Genomic DNA, 17737 nt, shown 5'->3' with positions numbered 1-17737 from the left:
AGGATGTTCAGTGCAGGGTTGGGGGTACATACCAGTACTGTCCCCCAGAATCCACCAGGTACATCTCATCTGAGGACAGCTTGCGATGCATCTCCTTGGTTGGGCTGAGAAGGGGAGAGAACACTGAGAGGGGAGCAGCTGAGCAATGTGGAGTTCTGAGTGAAAGCAGAGACACTAGCCAGGCATGGTGGTGCATACCTGTAATCCAGGAGCTGGGGAGGCTGAGACAGAAGGATTGCAAGTTCAAAGCCAGCCTCAGCAACTTAGCAAGACCTTAAGCAACTCAGTGAGACCCTGTCTCTAAATAAAATATAAAAAGGCCTGGGCATGTGGCTTAGTGGTTAAGTGCCCCTGGGTTCAATCTCTGGTACCAAAAAAAAAAAAAAAAAAAAAAAAAATCGGAGGAACTTCCCCTTCCCTGCAGACCCGGCTCATGCTCTGGGGATATCATTATCTCCCAAAGACCCTGGGAAAGTATTTGATATCTGTTGCTGCTGTCCTCAGCACACTTTATCCTGCACTGGCCCAAGCAAACCTTTGGGCCCCAGGGAGGGGAGGAAGAAAAGAACCCAGAGTGTGGGAACGAGGAGAGCCTCAGAGACCACCCAGTTCAGCTATCTCCTTTTACATAAGGAGAGACAGGTCTACAAAATGACTTGCAAGAGGTCACACAGGAAAGCAAGAAGAAGTTGACCCTGGACTAGGATGCTCCATCCAGTATTCTCTCTCTCTGCGTGCTGCCTCAGAGGGTGGGAGGGCCCCAGGAAGCAGGGCACAGGAAGAGAGGAGACCTTGTGGGTGGGGCTGGAGAACAAGAGTCCTGAGGGTTGAAGAGTACCTACTCTGTCACTATCTAGCTCTACTAGGGAGAAGTAGAGAGAAGGGGCTGGACCAAGGCAGCTGAAACTTGGGAGACACCAGGGGGTGCCACAGGAGGAAGTTCTGGGATACTCCTGGCCTTCCTTCAGAATGATGTCCAACCTCTTCCTGCCATATCTATGCCAGGCTGAGGTGTCTGGTTACCTCGAAATATCGTTAGGCAGGCATACAGTGTTTTCCATGGGGCCAAATATCTAGCCTACAACTTGGGCCCACCGTGGTTGTTTCAGACTGAGTGAAATAGGTCTTTCTTCAGAATGCTCCTGAACTTTGAGAATTAGATAACATAAATAACTCACAGGAAACCAAGGAAAAGCATCTAACAGCAGCCATGCCTCTCTCTTAGAACCCTCAGCCCTGAGTACTCAAAAAGTGCTGGCTTCTTGGGGGAAAAGTCATTCAATCGAGCCTTTTAATTTCAAGGGGACTCCCAACCCCATCCCCCACAGTGCTGAGAGCCTCAAACCTCAAATGTGGACTTTGGGCCCAGAGCATTCCTTCCTCTACCCCAGTCCCTCTTCACCCACAAGATCCAACCCTTGCCACCAGAATCCTAGAAAATTCTTTCTCCTGAAGTACCTGTAGTGGGCCAGGGCAGCATTCAGGCCACTAGCAGAGATGGTTTGGAAACTGGGTCCAGAGGAGAAGTTTTCTTCTCTGGATAGTGCAAAGCAAGAAACAGTCAATGAATGGGCGCTCAGTCTGACTCCATTTAGCTCCCTCAGCCCCACTTCCTGGTTCCATCTTCCCAGGGCCAGTCCTGTCATTTATAGAGCACTCGAGAATGGAAAAGGCCAGACTATAAAGAACTATAGAGAACTCCCCCTCCACCTTCATTTTACAAATGCGAGTGAAGAAACTTAGCTCCTTGTGTCTGAAAACGACCCCAGCCCCGGATCAATATGTTTCTCCTCAACAATACAGAATGTCCTTGGTGTGCCCCAAGAGCCCCCCTCCCTATTGGGAGCTCTCAAGTGGTGCAGTAGCAAATTGGCCTGAGCCAGCCTCCGGGAGTGTGTGTGGGGGGAGCCCGTGTCTGAAGTAGACACTAGAGGGCGCTGTTGGTCATCCCACTTTCAGCGGGGCTGGAGCTTGTCCTCCAACACCCCCTGCCCAGCTCCCAGACCACCCAAGATCCTGTCTCTCCTATTTCCAAATACAAGGAAGATCTTCCTTCCCTCTAAGTAAGTGGACTAATTATCCCTCCCTGCCCCCACCCCCACCCTGGAAGATAGTCTTTCACCCTCGGAACTTGTCCACAAGCTCTGCCCCTGAGAACTCATCCACCATGCCTTTGGGCACATTCTTCTCCAGCCAGACCAAGTACCGGATCACAGCCACAGCGTCCCGCACCTGGAGATTGGGAAGCAGAGAAGCAGGCTGAGGTATGGTCAGAGTGGCAGCCACAGGCTCTGGGACAACGATCAGCCACTTTGGGTTCTGGAGCTTTGAAAACATGAGGATCTGACTTGCTATTTGATATCAAAGGATTCTACTTAATGTTTATATCTGATCGTAGTGTGCTCATGTTTTCAAAAGCATTCTTATCTTTACAGATGCTTACTGAAGTGTTGACAGCAGAAATGATTTGATATCTGGGATTTGTTTTAAAATAATCTAGCAGCAGAGGATGGGAGTGGAGGTCATGAATGTGGGGTTATAGACAAAGTGAGACTGGATATGAGTTGATGATTGTTGAAGTCAGGTGATGGGGACACAGGGAATCATTATGCTACCTTCTCTCCCATAGCATACATTTAAAGTTTTCCCTTAGAAAAAGTTTTTTTTTTTTTAAATGAGGTAGCTTAACCTAATTTTAACAAGAATATTCCAGAAAAGTGTGCTGCTGTCTTTCCAGGATGAAGAAATCATTACAATACATAGTTAATATTTAGGGAGTGCTCAAAGAACTGCACACATGTGTGCCCCCCCCCACATATTCTTCATTAAATATCCACTATAATTGTGTGCTATAAGATTATTATTTGATCCTCCTTTTTCTGATAAGGTAACAGGCCTAGAGAAGTTAAATGACTTGCCCAAGGTTACCCAGCTAGGAAGTGGGTGGAGCTGGAGTTTGAACTCAAACACTGTACCTTCCAGCTGCCTCCTGCCTCCACGTGCCCATGCTGTAAACCATGGCACTATCCTGGGAGTGAGGGGGCAAAGAGCAGGTGGGTGCTCAGGAGTTTGGTATCTGCTCCTTTGTTTCATTGAGGGTCTTTGAAGGCTTTCCTCTCCAATCCATCAGACTGGTAGCTCCCCCAAAGCCCACCTTCCTGCACATGGACTTACATGGCTGGCCTTGAGGAGTCCCTGCTCCTTGCTATTCTTCACTGCCTTGGTCACCATCACTGGGGAGTAGGTGTCTGCCAAGAGTTTCTCCTGTTGGGGACAGGGAGGGAGAAGAGGTCTGGAAGCACCCTCAAAGGCACAGTAGTGTTTGCAAAGGACTGGCAGGAAGTCCCAGCTGAGGTCAGACGTGCTGCTCCCTGGCATGGTGATGCCCTCTCCTTCAGGAGCTCTCTGGCTACACAGATCTTTCCTAATCTTCCTTGTCCAGTTTGACCCTCCCTCCAGAAGGCTTCCTTGATTAACACTGCCTCAGCAGTTCATTTCCACCTGCACTCTAGAATGGTTCAGGAAATGGGCTGTTCTGACAGTGTAAGTTTCCTGTACATATCATAGTGGCTACCATTTATTGAGTGCCTACTGTGTGTCAAACAGTGGGCTTTACATATAATATCTCCATTAAATCTCCAGGGCAACTCCTGTGAGGTCAGGATTCATTTTATAGGTGAGGAAACCGAAACCCAGATTGGCTTAATTACTTGTCCAAGGTCATTGTAGAGCCAGTTAGGAGCACACCTGGGGTTCACTGTCAGGTTTGCTGACTCTAAGGACTGCTAGACCAGGCTGTATTCTCTCTAGCCTCTTCATGGTATGAATGCTCTGTCTCTGTGGACAGACATCCCAGCTTCCTCTTCTTTTGTCTCTTCCCAGTGAGGTCTACAAGGGCCACACAGTACACTTGACTGATCAGTTGACTGAATGGCTAAGGGGCTTTGACCCCACTTTTAGTTGACACTTATCAGGCCTGGAGTGGGGGTTAGGTCTCTGTCATGAGCTGGAGCCTGCCAAACCCACCTTGGGTATTACTTCATAGAGCCCATACATGGTATAGCTGGTCCCAATCCAGATCCTCACATCTTCCAAGGCATAGGCCTGGACGCTGTCACGGACTTGGCTGTAGTCCTCAAGTTGCACGCACATGGGGCCTGTGCAGCTGGAATTCAGGTATTGCAGAGTCTCAGGGCTAAAGCGACTCTTGTTTACAAATAACCTGAGTGGGGAAGGAAGACCAGGAGTGTCTGCTAAGGACAAAGCAAAGAACCAGAGACATACACAGTTTCTTTGTTCCTAATAGTAAGAGAAAGCCAGCACAGGAAGCCAAGATTTGGGGTTCATTGGGAATAGAGGTCAAGTGGTCAGGAAAAACCAATATGAGGTTTCCCAAAGGGTCTTGCTGGAGCAGGTGCCAAGCTCATGGGCAGTCTGAAGGCTATATATTGGGGTGGGGTCAGTGATGGGGCAATGAGGACAGAAGTTGGAGGAAGTTCATGACAGCAAGCCAAGGAAAAGCCTTACCTGATGGAGGAGTTCGTGAGCAGCGTGTAGGAATAGAAGAAGGGGTTATAGGGGATGTCATTGCTGCGAAGGTTGAAGAGCCCTTGAAAAGAATCAGTGGAAACTGTTTGAGGCTGATCTGCTTGGGGGTGAGCATTTCAGACACCTTTGCCTGTTTGCTTTGTTCCCCCCAATTTGCTGGGTGTACACTTTTATCATCTGGCTCTGAATGGTTCTAAGTCGTTTTGGGTGGGTGGGGGGGGATTCAAGATACTGATGGGAGCTACAGACCTATCTCCCACCCTTCCCTGTGCAGGTATCCAGCATGAAGCACCCAGTTTTAGTGGGTCTTTAGAATGTCTGAAGCCCAGCTATATGGATTGGGCAAGAAGCCCTGAGCCATGTTGGAATGGAGTAGGGTTACTCTGGGTGTTAAAGTGGGGTCTGTGAGTGCCCTGGGATAGTGGCCAGGCTGGTGAGAGGAGTTTGTTGGTCCTCTTCTCATTAAGGAGACAGATGCACTCTGCTGCCATGGTCAGTTCATTCCTTTGGTGGCCTGTGGGCTGGCCCCACCTTGCCTAAGGCCTCCTGGTTTCCTTATTCTGCAGACATGAGCTACTGTTCCCTTATGCCTTTTAGGTCTCACAGGTCATGGCCACAGAGCTCTTAGCAGCTGGTGGGTACATGGTTGTTTGGGGAACAGCTCTGTGTTGTAGGGTCCAGGACTTGTGGGGGAACTCCTGCACCATTTGTGTCCATAAATCCACACTCACAGGCCGTCTCATCAAGTGCCGACAGAAGAACAGCAGTTGGGGCCTTGCTATGCGCCTGCATCTGGCTTCGGATGCCAGATACTTTCTCCTGCCAAGTGCTCCCTAGAAGCAAAGAAGCCCAAAGAAAGTGTAAACGACATATCTTATCTTTGACATTTGGTTCCTGGGAGGGCTCCTTGGAATAGTAGTTTTCCATTTTTTTTTAAACAAAGCAGTAGAATCCTTTCTTCAAACAAACTTTTTTAATAGTGTAGTCACTAATGACATGGGCTCAGGATCTAGACTGGGCTCAAATGACCTGGTTTTGTCATTATTAGCTTGGAGACCTTGGGCAAATTATTAACCCTGATGTGTCTTATTTTGTGCATCTTTAAAATAGGGATAGGATATAATAATAGGATCTACCTCAATAGGGTTGCTATGAGGCTCAAATATTTATAAAGGATGTAGAAAGTTGTTTTGGCACATAATGGGTCTAGTATAGTTTTCTGGTGGATAAACAAGTATGCAGAAAGAGGTCAGGAGAGCTGCTCTAGTTGAAGGGCAAAGGGAGAAGGCTGTTGCCATGTTCAACTCTCACCCACAATAACCCCAATATTTAATAAGCCCAGGGGTTTGGGGCTAAACACTCTGTGACTACCATTTTAATTCTTCCTTGCCCCATTTTATAGATAAGGAAACTGAGATTTCAGAGAGGTAAAGTGACTTATCTAGGATTTCCTAGTAGCAGGAGGTGGGACTTGGATTTGAACTCAGGTCTGTCTAACAGCATGACCCACACTCCTAATCTGTACAGACATGTAATATCTTGCTAACATTGTCAGTCTCTGGACCTGTCATTAGACTGTGTGCCACAGTGCCATCCTTTCTAGTATGCCTGCATCTGGATTCTAGGACTTTAGTTTTTGTCTTCTATCCCTGCCCCCTGCAAGGCATATGGAATCTGCCCCTAGACAGGACTAGGAATTTTTTTTGGAAGAAGGTTATAGGCATTAAGGGTCCTGTTTGGGTCTAGATATGAACATAAATGATAACTTAATGCCATTTAAAATGTTATGCAAACAGATAAAAACTATTCAATAAGAACTAAATCTTTGGGTATGATATACTTTTTAGTTTTATTTTGTTGCAGTGAAAATAGACATAGCATAAAATTTATCATTTTAACCTTTTTAAAGTGCACAATTCAGTTGACTTTAAGTACATTCACAATATTGTGCAACCATCCTGCTATCTAATTCTAGAACATTTTCATCATCCTAAAAGGAAACCTTGTACACATTAAGGAATCACGTCCCATTTTCCCCTTCTTCCAGGCCCAGGAAACCACTAATCTGTTTTCTGTCTCTATGGATTTTCCAGTGCTGGGTGTTTCATGTAAATGGAATCACACAATATGTGGCTTTCTTTGAATGGCTTCTTTCACTTAGAATTACGTTGTTGATATTCATGAATATGATACATCTTTGAGAAAACAAATGAAATCAAATTTCAATGGTCTTACACGTTTAGCTATCTTTGTGTAGCTAACTTTTCATGTTCTGCCCTTTTCATTGTTCCACCCCTTCACCTGCCTTTAAAATCTGCAAGTGACTGGAGAGAAAATCTCTTTTGTCTAAACTTCTTAAAGCTGAACTCTATTCTTTCGCTTTCAGGCCCACTTCTGGCTCCTGATGGCTTATTCCTTGAAGAGTAGCAGCCTGAGATGTCTCAGCTTCTCCCTTGCCTTTGGAAAGTGACAAAAATCATGCAAATCTGACCCCAATCTCTGCTCTTTTTATCCTTACCTCTTCCTGGTATAACCATGACCTTCTTTATCTAAACAAGATGAGTTTTATTTATGACAAACAGTCTTGGATAGCCAGTTTCTTTAAAAATGGTGTCAGGATGAAGAAAGTATGATTCTTCAAGTTAACATTGGAACAGATAAAGAAAATTGGGCACAATTTTCATTCATTTCATCATAGCCACAATTTTGAAATTAGCCTTCTGCTTTTTAAAAAACTCCTTTCTAAAGCATAAATGCACATGGACTTGTGTGTGGAAAGGAACCTCTCAGATTGTGTAATGTGATTAGGAGTACTAATCCATTGGCTCATTCAGAATTCCAAGGGAGGGTAGGGGTGGTTGGTGGCCCAAACTGATTTACAATCAGTCCTGGTCAGCATTTTAGTTATTACTTAAAAGAATCACAAAGCATACTGATGATCTCGTATGAAGTATTTAGATAGTATTGACAAGGTCAAGGTTATGAATGATAGATTTTTTTTCTGGGTCAGTTAACTTTCCTTTGTGATCTAGCTAAAACCCGAACCCTCATCTATGTTGCCGACTGACCCTAAACTTGGTTATTTACTTAATCTCCACCCCAGCCATCTCTCAAATCTAAATTCTTCACCACAGGAGGGCCAGAAATAAAAGGTTGAATGATTCAATATGAACCAGCCTCCACTACTGGAGAAGCAACTCAGACCATGTACTTTCTCTCTTCAGAGGGTTTTTCATTTTCTCTGACTCTCCTGTTTCCTCCCTTCCTGCTCACTCTTGCTTCAAATCCCAACATCCTTTCTTTATTCTAGCATTTTCTAAATATTGGACTAAGGACTCTCTGTGGGGAGAGGGCCCAAAAAGCTGCATTTTAACCAAGCATCCTGGGCAACCTGGGTGTATGCTAAGGCTTGCAAATCATTGCTTTGGTATTTTTTCAGCAAAAAACAAAACAAAAACAACAAAACAACAACAACAAAAAACTCTAGGGATCCTTGTGTTTATACAAGTTGGGAAAGAGAATGGGCTTATGGAATCACCTGTGAATGCCTCCTGCAGGGCATAAATAGGTTGGCTTGGCACTGGGGGCCTTTCTGATCCCCACACCAGATCCACAAGATTGGACGTAATGGACACCAGCTGTCTGTTGGAGCCCTGGAGGGCCAGGTCATAACTCTTCCAGGAGTCTGCAAGATAGGAAGGAGTCACTTTCGCCTTGCCCATTTACAACTCAGGAAAAACTGTGATTTGAAGCAAGTTAGTCCTGATTCCCTTTGCCTGCTGTTCCACTCCCATAGCCCAAAGTGTTATGAGCCTGCCCCAGCATTCTGGCACTTCTGGAATTCATGCCCCACCCTGAGCTTTGCCTCACATCCTACTCCTTCTGTTTTCCAAGATTAACTTCTCCTGAACACACCTCAATCCTGTCCACTGCCAATTGGATAATCTTGTCTTATAAAGTACCAATGGTTGGGGGCAGTCCCTCCTTTGAGACTTCAATGCCACTGTTTAAATGAATGGTGATGTTCAAGTCATTGGATAGGCTGGCAAAGAAGTCAGTTTGGAAGTAGGGGTCATTCAGTGTGTATTCATGAAAATTCCACCATTGAGGACATAATCTGGCCAACTGCCTGGGGCCCTGGAACTCAGGAATCTATATTCCCAGGAGTCCTGTTTGACTTAAAGTCCATCCCAACTCCATTTACCCTTCTAAGCTACATTCCAGAAGGGGGTTTCTGGGTGATGCTAAGTACCATAACTGGTAGAGTTCCCGGCCACAGAACATAGTTGTGGGTTTAAGGACATCCAGGCAGGCCTATTTACCCACTAGATCTTAATAATTCCCTGAGTCTCCTAGGTTGATTTTCTGTACTCATGACTTTTAACAAATTCCATATTCATTTTTTTGTGGTGCTGGGGATTGAACCCAGGGCCTTGTGTATGCAAGGCAGGCACTCTATCAACTGAGCTGTATCCCCAGCCCCCTCCATATGCATTTTAACATATTTAATTACACAATTCATGAATACATCTTTGTTGCAAAATATTCTGCAACCATAGCTTCAAAACACTCTATCTCTATGGCTACATCACTACTGCCTTTCTAAAAAGGTATGTTTCTTTACCTCTCAGGAAATCTGAGCCCTACCCTGCTGGTTTGGACAAATCTAGGGACTTAGGGAAGAACATACCAATAGAGAAGAGGAAAGGGTCAAAGCCCACACTCCCTCCAGAAGGAATCTCAGCCAGCAGCCAGGTGACAATGGGAGTGGTACCAACTGAAAGACAAGAAGGAATGTAGAGGTCACCTTCAGGGTCAGCCTCAGGCTTTCTAGCCAGGTTTCTGACTATGATAGTCCTACCATGTGTGTCCTTGGGATCAGCCTCAAAGGTCAGGGATGGCCTCAAATCTCCTGAGCTTTCCACAGAGGCTCAGCATGGCCCTGAAAGACCCCCTCACCTATACTTTCCAAAACCTAGTCTGGGATGCCGGGCTATGGGGACAGATCCATGTGGGCCTTCTACCTTCTTTATGGAGCTCCCAGTTGCAGTCCATCTGTCGCTCAGCCTGAGTCCAGTAGCGACTGTCGGTCCAGAGAGCTGCTTTCCTCAGGGTCACCACTGCAACACCTGGGGTAGAACAGAGAAACTTGGAGGTGAGGGTGAAGGCGAAAGTGAGGAGTATGGTTTCAGTGGATGGATATGCAATACAGTGCTGGTTCTGAGATGTCACAAGGGACCTCGTAGAAAGAGTCTGCCTCTGTCTCCTTTGGAAGGAGAGGCAGGAAATGTTAAAGAGAGCTTCAGGGAAAGCTGACAGAAAGAATATACTGGATCAGGCATCTCCATGTTGAGGATATATATATATATATATATATATACACACACACACACACACACACACACATATATATATATATATATATATATATATATATATATTAGTTATATATGGACACAATATCTTTGTTTATTTTTTATGTGGTGCTGAGGATCAAACCTAGTGCCTCACACGTGTGAGGCAAGTGTTTTGCCACTGAGCTATGCACTCTACCACTGAGTGGTAACCCTAGCCCTGTTGAAGATTTCTCCATTGAAAGGGTCATTAAGACTTTTACCAGGAGAAGTGGGATCTGTTTTTGCCAGTCCAAAAGATCTGATCCTGGCCAGATATGGTGGCCCAGGACTATAATCCCAGTGACTCCAGAGGTGAGGCAGGAGGATCACAAGTTTGAGGCTATCCTGGGCAATTTAGTGAGACCCTGTCTCAAAATAAAAAAGAAATCAAAAGGACTAGAGATGGGGGCTGGGATTGTTGCTCAGTGGTAGAGTGCTTGCCTGGCACATGTGAGGCCCTGGGGTCAATCCCTAGCACCACATAAAAAGATAAATAAGTAAAGTAAAAAATCAATTGACTACCAAAAAATATTTAAAAACAAGAGGGCTGGAGATGTAGCTCACTGGTAATGCACTCCTGGGTTCAATCTCCAATACCAAATAAATGTATAAATAAGAGAGAAAGAAAAGAGCTCATACTGCATGTAGGTGCTCTCAATGTCAAGACTTGGTTCTGATAGGGACACTAAGTCAGAGGCTTACTTGAAGATTGATGGGGAAGACAAATCCAGCAAATCTGGCAAAGAGAGTTAGGGCTCATGGTGGGCAAAGGCAAGGCAGCTTGGAGTGCAGGGAAGAAATGTTGAGGATCAGCAAAGGAAATCTGGATTTCATTTAAGGGGCCAGGATCGGGGATGGGGTGTGTTTTAGAAACTGGGACATCATTAAGGGCTTCTATATTTGCGTCTTATTTGGCCATGTGAAGTGGTATTGTCTGTAAAAAGATTTGCAGAGTACAAGTTTATCCCCAAATGAGTCTTCTGAAGGGAAAAGTGGGGCCCTAGTGGCTAGATGTGGAAGTAGCAAGTGTCTCAGAAATGGAGTCCAGGGAGTGCTGGGCTGGCATAACTACAGCAGAGGTAATGATTATGGGAAGGAAGCCAGGAGGTCATCTGCTGTCTTTCTGCACAGAAATGTGGCCAGTGGACCATGAGATGTGTGCCCTGGAGAACCTGGTGGCTTCAAGGGTGGTGGAGGACAGGCAGAAATGGAGAGAGAGGAGTGGGGAAAAAGAGAGGAAGAGGACTTTGGATAATAGGCCCAGGGGTCCTGGCTCTTGAGGCACTAGCCATGCCAGGCCCCCCTCTTAACACCTCTAGTCTACCAAAAGAAGCAATGAGGGTAGGCAATGGCCATTACCTGCAGTCCCTGTGAAGCCTGTAATCCACGCACGCCTCTCATCATGTCTGCCAATGTACTCACTCTAGGAAATTCACAACACCATCATTAGCCTTTTCCATGGGGTCAGATACCCATGTGGAAGGCCCTCAACCACATCCCAGTTTTTTTTAATGTATGGTAAACTCCAATCAGTTCCACAAGGCTAAGCATACTGTGCACCTCTTCCAGGAAGCCTTCTGTAACTCCCCCAACCTTCTATCTTTCCTTTCTTTGACCAATTTTATATCTCAGAGTCTCAAACCTTTTGGCCTAGCACTAGACTCAGGGTTGCACTGGATTGTTTTGCAAAGGAGTTTGTCACTCTGACCAGAAAACAAGTTCTGTGTAGTCCAGGATCATGTCCTTTGGTTCCCCTTTCCAGATATCCCCTCCTCCCCAGTCTAGCTCTACCCTGGGTACATCATAAATAACTTCTGCATATGGCTTTACATGTTATTGTTGAGTTGGACCTCTATATCCATGGATTCCACATTTGTAGCTTCAACCAATCACAGGCCAAAAGTATTTGTAAAAATTGTGCCTGTACTGAACATGTAGACTTTTTTCCTTGTCATTACAGTATGACTACCATTTGTATATTTGTATTGTATTAGGCATTATAAATAATTTAGAGATGATTTGAAGTACATGGAAGGATGTGCACAGATTATGTACAAAAATACTATGCCTTTTAAGGGATTTGAACATCCACTCATTGGGGTATCTGTGGGGTCCCTGGAACCAATCTCTTGCAGATACTGAGGGATGACTATATCCTGGTGCTCAGAATCCTTGGAAACAAGATATCATTATTCTCATTTTGCAAAAGAGAAAACTCAGGCTCAGAGAAGTTCAGATCCTTATCCAAAGTTCTTAGCCTTCCCCAATAGGTGGGAAAACTAATTTAAGCAAGGCTGTTGACACTGAAAGTGCCTTCTCTTCTAACTTGGCTGATCTTGGGTAGGTGGGAGGGTGGAGGTGGAGCCAGTGGTGGGAAAAAGTAGGGTGGCTAGGCAGGTTTGCTGCTATGGGAATAGTTGCCCTTGTTCTGACCATCTTGCTTCCTGTGTGTCCTCCCTCACAGCCTATCCACCATACTTGCATGGTCCAGGACTCTGGATCATCTCACTGCTCCATTTATCAGGCTATGGGATGGCCTGGGCTGAAAGGGAGCTTAGATTTCTTCCAGTCCAATTTCCAGCCTCCATTCTAACCTCCTAGGGCAGGGATGCCTTAAACATTCTCTCTGGATCTGCCACCTGGGAATTGATCAAAATTCATTTTGAAGTTGTTTTATCATTTTACTTCTTGTGGTTAATAGGATTTAGCTATACCTTCCTTCCGATGTAAAAGAATATGTTCTTTCAGTTGCCCTAAAAGTACCGTGTGCAAGCTTTCCACTTCCACCCCTTTGCCTTTCAAATCCCTTCTCTGCCTTCATCTTTGGAGTCTTAGTCTCCTGTGTGTGGCCAGTGCTCACAGGCTAAGCCAGGGTAGCTGAGGGGAGAAACGGAAGAGGAACAGTCCCTTACCATGTGGGCATCTGTGTCTGGGATGATGTAGGCAGAGAGATTCCAGGCCTGTATCTTCTGGCGGAGGGCTGTCAGCCTCAGTGTAGTATTGACTGCAGTAACTGGAAGGTGCTAACAGGAACACATCCAAACACATACAGACACAGGCATGTACTGCTTAGAGAAAATGATGACTCCTTCCACCCTGCCACCTCCAGAGGAGTCACAAGCCTCTCCTGAGGCTGGGGTTGGGGGTGGTTTGGCTGACCTGGCCTGGGGAGGGGTGGGGTAGCAGTTAATTTACTAGTTAGAGTAGATTAAGATGCCTGGGCTGAGAGAAGATGGAGGTGTTTTAGGAAGAGAAGGACCCCTTGTGACAGTAATGGGACCTGAGTCTAGGATAGGGTATTGAATGAGAACAGAGGGACCTGAGCTCTGGTCCTGAGCCAGGTTGCCAGGACAGTGCCTCTTCGGATACCTTGGGGTAGAGTAGCCAGATTTAGCCAATGAAAATACAGGATGTCCACCCAGTCACATTTGACTTTCAAATCAACAATGAGTAATGTTTTAATATAAGTATGTGGCATGTACTATTTGGAGCATACTTATACTAAAATATTATTTGTTATCTGAATTTCAAATGTAACTCAGTGTCTTGTATCTTATTTTACAATGTACCTTGTGGCTTTTTCAACTTGTCACCCACTGGTCCCAAATGGCAAAGGATAGTGAATGAGTACCCCCAGCAGTTTGAGATATTGCCCAGAAAGATCCACTCCAAGTCAGGCATATCCTTAAAGCCCATTTTATCTATCCAATGAAAAATCATGTGTTTTTTTTTTTCTTATTTTGTTTTGCTTTCTATCCAAAACATATCCATGTTTGATTTAATATAAAAGTAATGTGGTTTGCCCCACCTGTCTGTCTGCCCTAGTGGTTCTATAAAGTTGATACTGCATGCAGATGTTCTAAATTTATTTTGTGGCTTAGGGTACTATGCACTTGTTCACCTCTTCACACCTTCTGGCCCACCCCTGCCTGGAGAAGATCTTTAGCCCAACTCTGGTCATGCAAAGAACCATTCTAGTCCCCAGCTGGGAAGCTGACCACCTGATCTCCTTTGGCTCTGATCTGCCGGGCCTTCTGGTTTTCACACCCTAGGTTTCATTCTCTTTGACTTTTCGTTGCATTGGCTCTTCTAGTCTCCTGACTTCCTCCCTCCCCCCTTCTCTGCTACTCTCTTCTCTGTTCTAGAATGTTTTCTTATTTCCCATCCTCCTCTTTGCCTTTGCCTATCCTCAAAGGCCAGCTAGAGTCTCTCTCCCTTCCTTCTTTCCTCCCTCCCTCCTCCTTCCCCCTGGGGGTTTCCCAGGGTCAGGCCAGGGCAGAAATAGAGAACACACTATGGGAATGAGTGGGGGGGGGGGAGGAAGGGCACCACACCGGGTTGGAGGCTGTGTTGGAAACCTGAGACCCTACTTCCGGTCCTGATGGATGTTAATAAAAAACAGGGGCCCCGGGGTTGGGAAATCAGGAAAAAGCCTGTAGGGGAAGAAGCTCGAAATTGAGCCCATGGGGAAAGGTGAAGATGACAAGGCGGGAGGTGTAGGGCGGAGCCACCTGCGGGGCGGGGCTGCGTGTAGGTGGAGCCAAGTCCTTACCGGAGGGCTAGTAGAACAGTTTCTCACATCCTCTCTTGCAAGGTCTACTGGTGTTGGGTGGCTCCAGGCATAAGCTAGAAACCAGGAGAAAAATCCGAGGTCATTTGGGGACCAGAGAGTTCTCAGAAAGGACAGGGACACCCTCTCTCAGCCCTGTTTTCCGCCCCAATCCTCCACCCTTTGAAGCCCACCATGCTGGCTGTCTCTACTTGAAGATAATAACAATCATGTTTCATGGTAAATCAGACTGAATTGGATGGCACCCTGGGTCACAATCAAAGAAACTAGTTTCATCAACAAGTGAATGCCCCTTTGGATGGGTTTTAGTGCTCATTACATCAATTTTTTTCTTCTAACCTAATTGAGTCTTTTCAGGGCCTATTGAAGTGGAAAAGTTGTGTGTAAATTAAATTTTGTAATCAAATTTTCTTTGAAATGCTCTAGAGGATCTCTCTAAATAATCATCCCCATCTTTATTCTAACCTTTTATAAATCTAATTTTACATATTAGGTTTACTTAAATTCAAGACTCACTTGTACTATTTCTTACAACCTGAATCTCTGATTATCATTTTAGCTTTATTTTAAATATATAAGACAGCAATCCCATTCCAAAATCAGAACCTCCTGGGGAAAGATGGATTAGTATTTTAAAGAGTTCCAACTATGGGCCAATACTGAATTTATCAATTTATCTATTGAAGTCATGTGCCACACAACAACCTTATGGTCAATAAATAGCTCAAAAGATTTTATTGTTTGATGATGTCATAGCCATCTTAATTTGTGTAAGTATATTCCATGATGTTTCCAGAACTTCAAAATTGGCTAATAGCATATTTCTCAGAACATGTCCCCATTGTTAAGCACCCCATGACTGTATCTTATTTGATACTTGCAACAACCCTGTGAGGTGGGTATTATTCATTTTCTACAGAGGATGAAGCCAAGGCCCAGGTAAGTTTGGTAAGTTGACCAAGTTTTGCCATACTGAGTCAGTGGTTTCTTGGGGATTTGAACCTAGGATATCTGAATTCAAAACAGGGGGTGGGGCTGGGGAGGTAGCTCAGTAGTAGAGTGCTTGCTTAGCATGTGTCAGGCCCTTGGTTCAATACTCAGCATTGCACTCCCCCCCAAAGTGGGGGTGCCCTTTCTATCCTCCCACTCTTCCATCCATGGGGGGTGGGCCTGGAATGTGGGGGTCCATAGAAGGGACAGAGTGTATGGAGATGTAGTTTACAATTTGGGCTGTGTCCCAAATTTGATGTGACCCTAGGAGAGTGACCCAATATTCATTCCTAAATGTCTCTATAAAACCAGGCCTGTGCTAAGTACTCTCAGGTTCTGGGTCTCTGTAAAAAATGAAGACTGGATTACAGTTCCTTCCTGTCAGAAAAGTCCAAGACTATCTCTGATACTCTTTTCCTCCATCCTCTACCTTTACAGAGGATCATGGGGGCCTGAATATAGGGAGACACTATACTTTTACCTTCTGAGTGGGTTGAACTACAGATGGAAGGGGGTTGGCTAGTGTCTAACATCATGAATGCTCTGCCTGTATGTCTTGGCCTCATAAACTCAAGTGGGAGATGAGATCCATATTGTTCATTTAAGAAAATGAACACCCATTTCTGTAGGAAGAAATCTCTATTAAAATGGTAGTGCTAAGATGCCAACATAAGAAGCAGGGCCATCCAACCCATGTCCCTGTTCTCTGAGGCCAGAAAGAACAGGCTCTGAAGCCAAATCACTCTATAACCCCTGGCACAGGGCCTGGCACTTAGGGAGGGGTTCCTTAGGAACTGGATGCTGTATTAATGAGAAGGGTCCTGCTGACGAAGAGCAAAGGGAAGGGAGGGGAGGCCAGGGGTGAGGGAGGTGCTGAACTGGACACTTAGTTGAGGACAAACAGGGCATTGTAGGGGTGACCAAGATTCTCTCCTTGAGCAGTTTAGATAGGTCCTCTGAGCCCTTTTCTTGACAAGTCCCAAAGTTTTGGCCTTCTGTGTCAGTCCTGTCCTTTCCTGGCCTGCATTGACCCATCTTAGCAGGAATCCTGCCAATTAAGTTTAGAGAGACCCCCTCCTTGATATCTGATCACCCTCAATATCCGATCAGATTCCTCTTCCTTTGCCCTTGATATCTGTTCGCCCTAGACTATCTTCAACAAGAAACCTAAGTCAGTTTAGCAAGAATCCCCCTACCCTCAATGATTCTTCTTAGTAACTTTCCATGCACCGACCCCCTCCCTCTGTTTATTGGCTGTAAATTTCCAGTGGTCTCTGTTCTCTGCAGCATTGAGCCACTCCTATCTCCCCTGCTGCAGGGCCACTATTGCAGTAGTCTTGAATAAAGCCTTCCTTACAATCCTAATAAATGCCACAATCATTTTGTCATTAATGGGTGGATGGAAAGGTGCCCAAACAGATTATTAATTAGGCCCAAGTCACAAGCTCCTGAAGATCACCCTTGAAGGGGCCTCTTCTTGAAGACAGAGAGGGTGACCAAGAAAGAAGAGACAATCAGGGCCCCACCCCTCAATCCAACCCCTTCTGAGCCCAGAGGGGAGAGGCCAGAGCTGCTCTCTAGGAGAGGCCCAGAAGCACATACCACAGAAGAGGATAAGCCAAGGGCAGCAGCCCCAGTGAGCCCAGGCCATGGGGTTTCCAGATGCCGATGCTGAGTAGATGGAGGGACTGGGGAGAGGGGCAGGGCTGTTTCTCTGGCCTCTTCGTCCGGCCCTTTCCTGGACTGGAACAGACAGGGGTGGGGACTGGCAATGGGAAGGAGGAGTCCAGCTGGTGGATGGAGAGTCCCCCTCTGATCTTTTGTTTCAGAGGGCTCTGGGAGCCACAGTGGAAAGGGGAGACTTGGGCTGCCCCAGACAACCTGTGTTGATTGCTTGTGGCTTGAAGTAGGGTGTAAGCCCGCCCCAGGGCATAGTCCAAAGATCTCTGAGACCGAGGAGCAACAGCTGGTCTCAATCAGCCTTCTTCTCCCAACCCCCTCTTCAGCAGCCCTGCCCTGGCCATTCCAGACTTCTGTCCCCACTCCCTCCAGCAAGCTGATTCCTATTAGTTTCCCCATTCCAGGCTTTGGCTACAGCCTTGCTTTTTGCTTTGGGATGGATATTTGCTCCTCCTTCTGCTCCTCCTCCTCTGAGCTGGCCTGTCCCAGAAAAAAAGCCAGTGTCCTCTCTCTCCATAGTGCCTGGGAAGCCCCAAGGCACCCTTTGGGGGAA

At 45.9% G+C, this 17737-nt stretch overlaps 1 protein-coding gene across 1 annotated transcript in view; it reads right to left on the bottom strand.

Annotated features, from left to right (window-relative positions):
* The window catches only part of XPNPEP2 (X-prolyl aminopeptidase 2), a 29654-nt gene extending 12130 nt beyond the window's left edge, over positions 1-17524 (bottom strand). Inside the window, exons 1-14 of the mRNA XM_081277489.1 lie at positions 17107-17524; positions 14497-14570; positions 12857-12967; positions 11304-11367; positions 9573-9677; positions 9239-9325; positions 8087-8233; positions 5280-5381; positions 4528-4609; positions 4027-4222; positions 3175-3264; positions 2123-2232; positions 1459-1536; positions 33-104 (exon numbers count right to left, since the gene is read on the bottom strand). Coding sequence (XP_081133615.1) covers positions 33-104; positions 1459-1536; positions 2123-2232; positions 3175-3264; positions 4027-4222; positions 4528-4609; positions 5280-5381; positions 8087-8233; positions 9239-9325; positions 9573-9677; positions 11304-11367; positions 12857-12967; positions 14497-14570; positions 17107-17155 — 1367 coding nt within the window. The 5' untranslated portion in view covers positions 17156-17524. The remainder of the gene's footprint in view (positions 1-32; positions 105-1458; positions 1537-2122; positions 2233-3174; positions 3265-4026; positions 4223-4527; positions 4610-5279; positions 5382-8086; positions 8234-9238; positions 9326-9572; positions 9678-11303; positions 11368-12856; positions 12968-14496; positions 14571-17106) is intronic.
* Positions 17525-17737: the final 213 nt, after the last annotated feature.

The sequence above is a fragment of the Spermophilus citellus genome (assembly GCF_964194105.1).
Source record: "Spermophilus citellus genome assembly, chromosome: X".
NCBI lineage: Eukaryota > Metazoa > Chordata > Mammalia > Rodentia > Sciuridae > Spermophilus > Spermophilus citellus.
This window is presented reverse-complemented; position numbering and strand designations above follow the sequence as displayed.